Below are 13911 nucleotides of genomic sequence, written 5' to 3'. Positions count from 1 at the left end.
GTCCGATGTTCAGTGAGGTTTAGATCTAACAAGTTATTTGTTTCATTTGCTAGACCACTTTTTAAATTGTAATATATGGCGAAGGCATATTGAAAAGAACAGTGGTTTTAGATGAGAATTCCCTGCTACATACTAAACTATACACATTATCTAGATAAATCATGACCACTATCTTTTTGGCAAAACAAAAGAATGTTGCTTCTGATTTATATAATGTGGAATTTACTATTTGTTCTAAATCATATGGTAGGACCTAAAACAACAGAAAATGAACCCTCAAAAATAATTACCACAGTCCATTGGACACTATTGTCTTGTTTTTGTACAATAATACTCAACCATATACTACCTGACCAACACGAAACCTGATGCATGAAGTTATGTGGCACACTTTGTAACAATCCACATAAACCTAAATATTATCAATATCTGAATAAGTTTTCATCTTTTCGTGCATATAAAACATCATCTAGGGTCTAAAAGATTTTTCTTTGATGAAAAACTTCAAGTTGCTATCAATTATTAGCTTTGACCTCAGGTAGCAGAATTTTATATTGAGAGTTTTTCCAATGTTAGTTATACATTAATCTGATCCTGAATGGTATATTTCAGGACACCACTACACTGTGCGGCATCTTGCAACAACCTAGGCATGGTGAGGTTCCTGGTGGAGCATGGAGCTTGTATCTTCGCGACGACGCTCAGTGACCACGAGACAGCAGCTGAGAAGTGTGAAGAAGACGAGGAAGGCTTTGATGGCTGTTCTGAATACCTTTACAGTCAGTATACATGTATTAATCATAGACAAAATAATAATCGAGAATACATATAGGATGAGAAATATGAACACGATCAGTTATCAATTATCATATTTATTTCTATTGATAGAGTGTAGAGCCTTGGTTAATACTTACAATCAACAGTAGTGTTTTAATAGGTGACGATTTATGATCAGAAATATGAACATGATGTTGAATCATAAAATTGGAACTTCTGAGTGTAAGTAAACCATTAAATGTGTCATTCAGTAAGCGTTAGCGAAGCATATCGCTTGAAGGGCTGGAAAAATTTAATTTCTCTATGACTGCTATGAAGCTTAATTTCTATAAAGGTAACTCTGAGTCAATGATGGTGAATATCGATCTATGTGGCTGAGCGTTTGTGAACATATTTACAGTGATCTTATGGGTAACCATAACGGCAAGGAAAAAATTTCAGAACAAATAAATTTGTAAACAAACTAAACTAATTATAATCATATGAGATTTAAATTTGTGAAATATATTATACATGTAGTTTAACTACCCCAACATACAAAATCATCTTTTGTTGACTTGGTGTGTAGCATAGAAAAAAATGTCCAAAACACGGAATTAAAACCCAACATAATGAAGAAAACGGTGAATGTGTCATGTGGGAAGGCATCTTGAGAAAGGTATTTTCTGTATATTTTTTCATTTCTACATAGACAAGAAACAGTTCTATGATGGTGCATGCTTACCCGTAGTATTTGGCTGAGCATCATTGAAGCCTATTTTGCTTCTCAGTAGGCAAATTTATCTTTAGTCTGCCGGGAGGATGGAAAAACTTCTTGTCTGTCTGAATGAAATAATCTGTAGATTTCTAATTTTTCATGCAACCTCAGCAAAGCGAACACGGATGTAGTATTGTGTATTGTTATCTTGTAGTGTAATAAATTTGTCACTAACTAATAACTAATGTTCTATAATCTTCTTATAGGTGTCCAAGAAAAGTTGGGAATTCTTAACAGTGGAGCTGTATACGCAGTGTTCGACTACGAAGCTCACAACTCGGATGAGCTGAACTTCAAGGAAGGCGACAGACTCATTGTACTCAGGAAGGGGGACGAGTGGGAGAGAGAGTGGTGGTGGGCGAGACTCAGTGACAGGGAAGGTTACATCCCTCGTAATCTGTTGGGGGTAAGTGTGTAGCTCAAGAATGTTTCTACCTTGTAAAGAGTGGTGGTGAGCGAGACTCAGAGACAGGGAAGGTTACATCCCTCTTAAGCTGTTGGGGGTAAGTGTGTAGCTCAAGAATGTTTCTACCCTCTAAAGAGTGCTGGTAGGCGAGACTCAGTGACAGGAAAGGTTACATCCCTCGTAATCTGTTGGGGGTAAGTGTGTAGTAGCTCAAGAATGTATCTACCCTGTAAAGATTGGTGGTGGGCGAGACTCAGTGACAGGGAAGGTTACATCCCTCGTAATCTGTTGGGGGTACGTGTGTAGCTCTCAGAATGTTTCTACCCTGTAAAGAGTAGTGGTGGGCGAGACTCAGAGACAGGGAAGGTTACATCCCTTGTAATCTGTTGTGGGTACGTGTGTAGCTCTCAGAATGTTTCTACTCTGTAAAGATTGGTGGTGGGCGAGACTCAGTTACAGGAAAGGTTACATCCCTCGTAATCTGTTGGGGGTAAGGTGTAGCTCAAGAATGTATCTACCCTGTAAAGATTGGTGGTGGGCGAGACTCAGTGACAGGGAGTGATGGTGGGCGAGATCTGGAGTCATGTTTTTCTGAAGAGATCCTAAGAAAGTCGGTGATGAAGAAGCGTAAAATGAAACTTTACATTGTTTTGACATCAGAGTCACCAAGATTACAAGATACAAATAATAATATGGTGTACAATTGATTTTGATACAATGAGACTGCCAATTCACCCAGATTACACTGTATTATTGTATCTTGTAATCTAGGTGTCTCTGATGTCGAAAATGATATAAATGTTCATCTTGAGCTACTTCGTTGCCCACTTCTATGAATCTCTTTAGACAAACGTGACTCCATATTCCAGAGCTCGCCTGAGACAGCATCAGATACCAGACGCTGTGATAAAAGGAGGATGATTTGGAGCTAAATTCAAGATTCAAATTGAATCAACTCTTCTTGCTATAGCTACGTTGTGTGTAATTAATTGTGTTATGTTTCAGCTCTATCCGAGAGTACATGCCAACAAGAGCTCTGAATGATGTTTCGAGTCTCAACACGAGAAAACATGACATCTTGCCAGTATAATACTTATTACTCCTATACATAGTTCTTTGTTACTATGTTTCTACTTTCGTTTAGGAGCATGTTAGATGGTCAAAGTGGAGTTCAGTTAAAATTTTAAAATCCTGATTGTTTTGTAATTTTTAAATATAATTTTTACAATGTTTTAAGTTCTTTAGCAGTTGAGTTGAGTTTTTCACTTTAGAGTTAAAGTTTGAGAAATTTTGTATTGCAAAAATGTTGCATATTAACAAAGTTTAGGGTAAATTGTTATTTTAAGTCTGTTTATCAAAAACTCTTGTTGTAACGTTATCAATCACTAAAAAGGCTTACATTTCAAGTGAAAAGTAGGTCTAGTAACTGTCTGCACCTTCTGTAGCAACTGCAAGAGACTACTGGTTGTATATCTCATATCAACTACACTTCTCCATATCACTGTCCACTCGCTCTCATGTCAGAGACAACTTTCTTCAGTTTAGATCACGATTGAGGCCTTGTTACAGATTATTGTTTTTATCTTTACTGTAGGATCTTTTAATTTTGTCCCAGGAGGCCTTATTTTAAATATTCAAAAGAATCTCGAAGGGCCACTGTTATTGTACCTGTTTTCAATATTTATTTGCACCCTCATCACGAGTAGACTCTTGATGTCTTATAGAGACACTGATACACCCAGTATGTGGCGACTGCAACTTTGTAAATACAGATTATTCAGTAATTATTGTGTACGATATTTAAATATAAACTAGACCAAATTTTAAAATATTGTATTTTATAGAAAGATATGGAATTTGTAAGATTACTTTGTCTATGTTTTGTATATTGTAAAAATTGAATTCATATAAAATGTTGTATATCAAATTACCTATGGAACAAATGTGCCTTTAACTACATATATGAGACAGATACTCAAAATGTAATCATTTATATTGTTATAATATGTGTAAACTATTTTACATAAAACTATTACATTGTGATTCAAATCAAAGATCTAGCAAGGCTAGATAAAGGTTTAGGTAAATTGTAAAGAATTAAATAAATATATTGTACATTTTGTTGCTGCTTATGCACATAATTTTGGACTTTTTTTCCACCCTTCTTCCTTTTTTATCGTATTTAAGAATTGATTTTTGTGTTTCTAGTTAACTTGAAAAAATAACCCATGTGCATGCTTTTATGTATCTGCCACATGGTGATACACACAATACATTCTCAATAGGTGCTCATGGGATAGAATCGGGGCAGGGAAATCATAATTGAGCTTTTTGCAAATTCAAGACGTTAAATCAGGGTGGCTACTTGGTCTAAGCCACTACTCTCAAACGCCATATTTGGCCTTACAGTCACACTTTTTATTTCCCGTGCCTGATGTTATGGATCTTTGCAGTCTGGTGTAGACTTATGAAAGTCACTGGTCTGTGGTATAGATATAATTTAAATTAACGGTGGTTGGCTTGGGCGGAAGTTGATGAGATTAGTGTAATCGTGTATAAGTTTACCAGACACAAAACACCCGTTTTACATCTTTTGTCTCTATTATTAAAAATCACTCAATCTGTGTTATTATATGTTTTGCAAGGCATTTGTTATTGAATTGTGACCATAATAATAGCTTTCAAGAGTTACAAAAAACATATAAACCGTAAAAATAGCTAACTAAGAAATCCCTTTAGTAAAACTAGCACATCAAAGGGTTATTGTGAACTTTGTTAATAGTGGATGTCCCTAATCCAAATATTAATGCTCTATCTGTCACAATATACCAGACTGACTTAAAATGAACAAATTGTACCACCATTTTGTTACGTGTAAAACAAAATTGTTTTCTCTTCAAACAACATTTCTCTCTCTTCCTGCCATTGACTATTTGACAAAATGGTTCATTAAACTATCAAAGGCTTTAATAATCTTAATCTCACACAAATCGTCTTACTAGTCAATGCCACCAGTCAGTAATAGTGTCCAAAACCCTTTGGCAAGCTTGCCACTTAAGAGGAGCAAGCACAGTGCACATGTAACTTATAAGTCACGCTTTAACTTGCCAAAGTTGTAATAAAAAAGCTAAATTTCAAGAGTCTGTGATGTCAGTACATCTAATTAGGCCACATATTATTCCAAAATAAGGAATCTCCTACAAATGGTACACCCAACTTGGTTATATATTTTATCGTGATAAATCATATCCATGCAGCGCTATATAGGAAACAATAACTACATCGCAGTACAGAAAGCTAAAAGAATAGGAAGCCAAATTTGTTCACACATCTACTTCAACCAGTTCAGGACATTTTCAGACCTACCATGAAATCCGCTTCACATCCTTGATTACTATATCTGTGTAACCTCTGTCCCTATAAAAAAAAATTAATGTACGTAAGTTGTTTTCTGACCAACAACTTATAAAATACCATACCCAAAGCTATTTTGTTGTAAACTCAGGTAAACCAGATGAATTGTGTAAGGCTAAGAGAGAATAAATAAAACTAGGAGTGATCCGAACTCGGAAGACGAATGAATCTTGTGATACTAAAGAGATAACAATAAAATAAAAAGGCAGGCAGATGTGGTTGGGAAGGTCGGCAGCAGAGTAATTAAAAGGGTTTCTTATAGAAAAATGCCACTCACCAACGTCACTTTCACATGCCAGATGCGTTGCATGGTACGTCTGACTTCTCATCTTCTGGAGGTGCTCCCATGGGGTCGACTCGGTGTCCAATGGGCTTAAGGTAAAGTCACAGATAACATCGGAGATACACTTCACAACAACAGTCACAGGAATCCAGGGGGAATGGACAAGTGGAATAAAGTGGTAACAAAGGAATCCATATCTGTCCAGTGCCAAACAATTTCTACAAAATGGTTCCAATGGGTTTTACAAGGGGGCAAATCGAGATAACACCGACACCTTGTCTTGAAAGGATTGTGCACTATATTGTGATTAAAAGAACTTTACGGGACAAGTCGTATTTTGTACAACTTCTACAAGCGAGAGGGAAACTGCTCATAGAAAGACTGAGGGACAGGCAGCGTACAGGGGACGCTGTGCTGAACCAATTAGGCCATCACATGATCTCAAGTGATGCTAAATTCAATTGTTTCGGCCAATTGGGAGCAATCACCTGATTCTATGTCTTGGTCCACAGTACAACTCAACCAGCTTATCAATTATTTACTTAGAGAATACTGAACTAAATTATTATAAACAATGGAATTAATATCTTATGCCAATAAAACATGGTTGTAAATATTATTCACCAGACAACCATGTAAAAGCTCCTCCTATATTTTAAAACAACACTGCTTGTGTGCTGAGATAAGGTAAGTTCAAGATATATAATTACATTAAGATCCTGAGCAATGTGTTTTCTTGATTCTACTGCCACCAATTCCAAAGAAAGAATGAGTAAAAGTAATTACAGTAGAGCACCGATTATCCAGTAACCGGTCACCTGAAATGTTGGTTAACTGAAAGCGCTTCATTGACATCTAGAAGGCTTCTAGGAACCAGGGAACGTCTCCAAGGGTATTTACACTAAGATTTATAAATTGACCAATAGCCTAAAGCAACCACCAACATTGATGGCATTCAAAACCATCACACAGGCTCCTCACAAATTTCATTCAATTGCAATTGCATTCATATTCAATTTACTGAAAATCAAAATCAATTCATAAAAAATTCTTGAAAAGTATTTCAATAGACTTGTATCAAATCAAATCAAAAATTCTTTGTTTGTAATTTCATGGAGAAATACAATGGCGTCATGGTATTCAACCATCAAGATCAACGTGACTATTTCCCGATAGAAGAGTGGTGGATGTTTTCCTGTCATAACAGACCCTGGGAGCGGCTTTGAATACGCAAGAAAGGTTGGGTTTACATTTTGCCACGTTGGACGGAACGTCATTAACATCAGGGCAGGACGCCTCCAACAACTCCAGTGCCCTTCAAATCCTTGAGAAATAGGTGTTAGAGAAATATACAAGTGAAGATTAAGAAACTTTGAAATGGGTTGTCATTATTTGTTAAATTTAGATTTTCAGTAAATTCAATTAAACTGAATATTCTTCTAACTAAAAATAAATTACACAGAAAAATCTCTCACAAAGTCAAAAGAAAATTGTTGGCACAAATTAAATGACACAAAACATCAAGTATTATGAAAAATATTAACCTTAACAGCAATATTAATTGTAAATGAATACTTTATTTCATGACATTGCAAAAGATGCTTAGAGGTAAGTGAGTGTTTTGCCTGTAACTGTTCCCAACATGCTGTAAGCTACAAGTTTGTATACTAGTGATAGTAATAGGTATAAACAAATCAGATTCTTCCACAGAGTATATTGAAATTAGTTAATCCTACTCTAGATACAGTAAAAACGGATGTGTCACTTAAATCTGTTCAACTCCATAGATGAAGTGGTACATAACTAATTGCAAGTGTTGGGGACATTGGGTTAAAAGGATTTGATGATATCAATCAAAATTCTTTATTTACATGAACATAGAGTGCAGTAATGGTGTCGTTATTAAAGATTTGTACATTTCATATCTTAAAATTGTATATACAACAATAGCTTAGTTGAAATCAGTCAAGATAACAGTTAGAGTTAAAAAGAGATGATGAAGCTAAGTTTATATTTTTTATATATATGGTACAGAAGTGTTACCATAAATAGTCAGGCATTGAAAAATTCTTCTAGGGTGTAAAAAGATTTCTGTAGCAGCCAGGTCTTGAGCGATGTCTTGAAGTTCTTGTCTTCTCTACGTCTCTTCAGATCTTCTGGGAGTTGGTTGAAAAGTTTTCTCCCCATGTAGGTAGGTTTCTTTTCAAACAGGGTGAGGTGGTGTGTTGGCAGGGCATAGTCATATGCGTTTCTAGTGTTATAGTTATGATTGTTACCTAGGTGGTCAGGTTTCTAAGCTATTGAGTAGCAGGTGGCCTCGCAAATATAGAGTGAGACCATTGTCAGGATTCCAAGTTCTTCAAAGGCCTGACGGCATGACTCGTGAGGAGTCAGTTCTGCTAATATTCTAATAGCCTTTTTTTTGTAGAACTACAACATGATCCCTGTTTCTTGCTGAAGAGTTGCCCCATGCTAATAATTCATACCTGAGTGGGACTCAACTAGAGAGAAATATGTTGTCCTGGTAGTATCTTGGTTACAAGAACTTTTTACTCTTTTAAGAGCATAAATACTGGAGTCAAGCTTACTACAGAGATCGTCAATGTGTGGATTCCAAGATAGCTTGTCATCTATTATAATGCCGAAGTACTTTGCTTTGTTATCTTGAGCTATTTCTGGTAAGCCATAGTAGTTACTGGTTCTTCGGCCTTTCCATATAAGTTGCTGTGTTTTGCTCTCATTAAGAACAAGATTAATATGTTGGCAGTATTGTTTGGTCATATTCAAGGCTACAAAAGAGTTAAGTTCGAGGTAGTCTTTTTGTGCAATAAGAAGGGCTGTGTCATCTGCATATAGCATTGCTTGGGCCCAGTCAAGAAGGTAGCTTGGAAGGTCATTCGTTAGCAGAATAAAAAGCACTGGTCCCAAAATTGATCCCTGAGGGACACTTCTAGTGATAGGGAGTAAGGTAAATCTTGCTTTATGGGATGTATTGTTGTTTGTGTAGTTCAATTCAACTAGTTGCTGTCGGTCTCTCAGGTAGCTAGCAAGCCAGATTTGTGATGCTCCTCTAATGCCCATGTTCCCTACTTTTTGGAGAAGTAGAGAGTGGTTTAGGCAGTCAAAATCCTTACTGAAGTCCAGCAGCATGGCAGTCACAGTTGTACCCTCTTCAAGTTGGTCGATGATGAATTCTGACAGTTGAACTATAGCTGGATTTACCACGGAGGAAGCCATGTTGCTGGGTCGTCAAGATGTTGTAAGTCGTCATATGTGTTATCAGTTGGTTTAGTAAGATCTTTTCCACTACTTTAGATATTGTTGGGAGATTGATATTGGCCTATAGTTTTCCTCTGATGTTACGTTCCTTTTTTTGTGAACAGGGAATACTTTTGCAAGTTTAAGTTTTGATGGAAAAATGCCCTGTGGAAATGAAAGGTTGATTATGTGACATAAAGGACTCACTATTTCATTCTTACAGTGTTTCAGTAGTGTGGAGGTGAGTTCATCGATAGTAAGGGAGGAGCTCCCTTACTATTAAAGGGTTTTTGCTAGCCTGAATATAAAGGAGTGGTGTCCCTTTCCCACTTGACTGGAAGAGGCTGTAGCCGAGCTAGTTCTTCTCACAAGGTGAAATGATCTAGATAGTATCCATTATACCTTATCATGGGATTTTGACAATAAGCGGCCCCTATACCTCTAACTTTACTCATCCAGAATATCCTGTCATTCCAGAAGCAGTGCAAAATTCCATTTAGGACTAATTACAATCAGAGGTTCCTCATCTTATTCTCCTAAAGAAACCGAACAAAACAAGCTCTTGTCAATATTTGTCCTCGTTTACTATGTAAAAAAGTGGGTAAATCTATAGCTACATGCTATTGTGCGATTGGTAACAAACTTATTTACTTTCCCTAATCTTATATGAGTCAGTTATCATTTCTGAGAATACATCCGAATTGGGTTCTAATTGTAATGAATAATTTTCTATTTTGAGTTCATATAATGGATATTATGATGGAAAATAAGATAAACAATATGCTTTAAAGAACACTACTTTATGACCAAATTAGTGTTTTCTACTGAAACCCACTGAAAGAGGTACTTTTTGCACATCATAATAAGTAGTATTTATAAAAATTGGAGAGAATGTAAACAGTCCAATTATGCAGTCTGGTTAACTCAAGGAAAGGGAAGAAAGCTCTTAGTTTGTGAAGGGTGAAATCTACTGTTATAGAGAGAAAATGATTCTGTGTTGTTTGACTCAAAAAAATCTTTAAGCAGAAGTGATAACAAATCTAAAAATACAAAAAAACAAATAATTATTCACTGACAATGGTTTTTTTTAGTAGTATCTTGCACATTTTTATATGTTTTACATTTAAATTTGTATGTAATAATTCAACATCAGCCTTAAAATAGTTATTGGAAATAGTGACAGGTACCATATTAGAAAAAAAATTCCAGTATCCATAGGACGAGCTGGACTTAACATTTTCTTGTCCTAGAATGCTTTTAGGTGCCATATTAAAGTATGACACAGTGACAAAAACTCACCACACAATTTAAAGAGATAAAAACTACATCCTAAATAGAGCGTGAATCAAACTTGTTTGAATAATTTAAAAATAAGCTATTAAATACTAAGATCGTATTTGTAATTTTAATTAATTAAAAGTAAAATTCCATTTTGAACAAATATGCTTAGAATGCCCCAAAGTATTACTTTATTTTTAAATAATTTTATTTGAGTAAAAAAAACTAAGAAAATTGAAATGTATGGAATGCATTATATCTAACACACCTAACAGTGATCGATACACCTACTTAAATTGGTCTATATAGGTATAGTAATTCAAGGAACTTGTACAATGTAGTTAAAATAAAAAAGCAATGTGCTATTAAAGTTAGCCTAAATTTGCCTTCTTTATTTAGCTTTTGTTTGAAAATTGTACATGAGTTTGAACCATTATGTAGTAGATCTGTATATTTCGGTTTGTTCTGGCAAGGAATGGCATGTTGCCTCTAGATCCAGATTTGTCTGTACAATACAGAAACCCTTAATTAACATAGAAACCATGTTCGAGGCCAGCTGTTACTTGTTTTGTTAATGTCTTGGCGTCAGCAGTATTCTGGATCTGTTGTAGACATTTCTACTCAGTAACTATGCTAAACTTTACATTCTGAGCAGCTGAAACTTCTCTGGCAATTAAAACATTGGGTAGAAAGTCTATAAAACTATTAAAGATGGATTGTATCGGTTCTTGAAAGGACTAGGTAACTTATCTAAAATATGGTCAACACTTGAAAGTAAATTAATAATATAGCTTGTGCGAGGTGTAATTTCTAATTCTGGGATCCAACTGCTGTTTTGCATAATTGCAGTCACATACCAACAGACAATTTGTTCTCCTATGTCAATTTATTGAACAAGAGATTCATCTTTCATTTATAGTTCTATTATGAATGATATGATTTTGTAATAGTGTAGCTTAACTTTTTATCACTTGTAGTTATGTTTGCAAGTGAATACTAACTATGAGTTTTACCTCCTGTTGATATGTTTCTAGATAAACACCAAATAAAGTATGAGACATCACTTGTAGATATGTTTCTAGATGAGCACCAAACCAATTATGAGACTTATCAGTGTAGATGCGTTTCTAAATAAACACTAACTATGAGGTATCACTTGTAGTTACCTACGTTTCTAGACAAACACCAAGTATGAGACTTACCACGTCTCTTAGTTAAATTTCTAGATGAATACTAACTATAATTATGATACTTCCACATAATTAATGGTCTAATACCTTAATAACTTCATTCAACTCTGTTAGAGCTTTAGACAGTTTGATATATTACAAGATTATTTAATGTTATATCTCAGAATGTTTATTTCTAATGCCAAGAATTAGTTTCAATAACTGCAATCATATTTGTATACTTTACTGCAACCTGTATATTTAGAGGATGCTTATGATTTATAGTTAAACATAATGCATCAAATTTTATACTACTGTAAATAGGCATATTTGAGAATACTGCACAATCGCATTTGTATTAAATAACAATTGACAGTCAGTTTTCGTTCTGCAATTCTCTACACAGAAAACCAACAACAGTCCCTTGTTCTGTCTGGAACGACTAAAACCGTAAATTTCTTTTTAAAGTTAACATTGATTGCTCAAAATGTTCAGCTACTATGAATAAGAAAACACCACCTCTTTTTTCCACATCGCTTCTAGTGTACTGGAAGAAACACTGGGAATTTTCAATATTCGTGCACTATTTCATCAAAAGCGCAGAGGAAAATAATTCCAGAAATATAAAGAGCTATTTACATCAGGCTGAAAGATATGACATAATTAATATTAAGTATAGAAACTTAACTAACAAAACAAAACGTGAGATGAAATATAAAGAGGACAGAAACAACTTACTGAGGGCTAATACCCCTTTCCCTACCCTACCTTTGAATTACGCTGTTGCTTTGACATTTTCTGATGAATAGAACTTAAGGTTTATTTACTTCCCACTGACTCCAGTGTATGATAAGACTATTACAAACTAAGAACACAATCTTATTTACACCAAGTTCTGTATTCTCATATTTTGTTGAGGTAAGTGGTGAGCGAATACAGACATTCTCCATTTCCTGAACAGAAAATCATTTGTACCTGTTAAATTAAAATCGACTTTCGTGTTCACATCAGAAGATGTAAATCAGTTTGAACTTTAAGTAAGAGCTTTATTTTATTCTCACTTCTTAATAATGTGGAGTTATTCTTAAGTCAGTTATAGTGGTCAAATTGCTTACTATATAATACTGGCGTAAGAGAAGCATTATATTAACATAAACTCCCTAAAGTTTAGGATTGAGTTTTGCAGTTGATTGAACTTATACCATACACCAAGGGGGGAGGGGGAATTGACCAACTGTTAGCTTTAGTTCGGTTTCCAGCCTTTTTCATATAACTTTTTAGGCTATTATATTTAATTCAAAAAAGTATAATTTTCTCAAGTTATAAATGAATAAAAAACATGTCATTCTTTAAAGCTGTATATCATATACATACTTTAAAAAGTAAATTTTTATCATCAATCGTCTTTTGGACCTGAATACATATTTGACTAAATTTCCTATATGAACACCCTTAATTTCATGTGTTGTGATAAAAAATGTTCCATTTGTTTCAGGAAATTTATCTTAAAATGCTTTAAATTTAACACAGAAAAATATTTTCCAAACTCAAAACTGATTGTACAACATTAATTCCATTGAATGAATCAATCAGAATATCTTGTCATGACCAGAGTGTGTTCCATTATAGAACAGACATGCAAGGGATTTCATAAAACTGTGCTGCTCTTTGACTCTTTTGCACTGTCAGTTAAAAGCAGCTCATTGGTTCTACAGTCTACAGGCTAGCCCTTCGACTACCATTCCAAACTAGCAAAAATACCAAACACCACTAATTTATGTAAATATATCGTAGAGATGTCAGAACTGGGGATTTATGACGTCAAAAGACCACTAAAACCAAATCACATTCATAAAATTAAAGATTTTTTTCCAGCTGAAGCATTTTCCGTTATGCATCTGATCATGAAATGTGCCACAAACGAAGTTGATGAACTAACACTCATGGTAGAAGAGCTGCGTACTGATATTTTTTCTTAAATTTTGAATGATGTTTAGGCCATTGAACATTGATTATAACTGTGATACAGATTTTTAAGTGGCCGGAATTGAAATTAATCAAAATTCCATTAAAAAAATCAGAGTTATTATGTATAAACCAACACCACAAATGGATGTAGCACTACTTTTATTGAAAACTTGAAAACATTTCTTAATTTTTTTAAATTCCAAACCGATGAAGTTCATAATCATTCGTGACTTCAACATTGCCCTCCTAGACCACGCCAATCCTCTGACCCAGTGGCTTTGCAATATTCTAACTTCGTTTGGCATAATCTGGTCTGTGAACTCACCAACACAAGTGACTGCTACGTCTAGTACAACTATTTACAATATTCCATATGTTTCAGTCTCTGTGCTGGATACAGCCATCTCCGATCACTTTGCCCAGGAAGCAGTAATCATTCACTCCGAACAAAAATTCATGTAGAGATTTTTAACAAATGTCTCAAGAAAGAATCATTGTAATTCTTGGGTTCTTTTGAGCAAGTGGAGGAAGCCTTTAACGCATTCTAAGATTGTGTAATTTTCCATTTAAATATCACTTGCTACATAAATATTTTAGCGTT

At 34.8% G+C, this 13911-nt stretch overlaps 1 protein-coding gene across 6 annotated transcripts in view; it reads left to right on the top strand.

Annotated features, from left to right (window-relative positions):
* Positions 1-4081, top strand: part of LOC124356737 (apoptosis-stimulating of p53 protein 1) — an 879319-nt gene extending 875238 nt beyond the window's left edge. For all 6 annotated transcript variants that reach the window (XM_046807921.1, XM_046807918.1, XM_046807920.1 and 3 more), the window contains 3 exons: positions 613-779; positions 1741-1940; positions 2946-4081. In XM_046807921.1, the coding sequence (XP_046663877.1) occupies positions 613-779; positions 1741-1940; positions 2946-2984 (406 nt within the window). In that variant the 3' untranslated portion in view covers positions 2985-4081. The remainder of the gene's footprint in view (positions 1-612; positions 780-1740; positions 1941-2945) is intronic.
* Positions 4082-13911: the final 9830 nt, after the last annotated feature.

Source organism: Homalodisca vitripennis, chromosome 3 (genome assembly GCF_021130785.1).
Source record: "Homalodisca vitripennis isolate AUS2020 chromosome 3, UT_GWSS_2.1, whole genome shotgun sequence".
NCBI classification, from domain to species: Eukaryota; Metazoa; Arthropoda; class Insecta; order Hemiptera; family Cicadellidae; genus Homalodisca; species Homalodisca vitripennis.
This window is presented reverse-complemented; position numbering and strand designations above follow the sequence as displayed.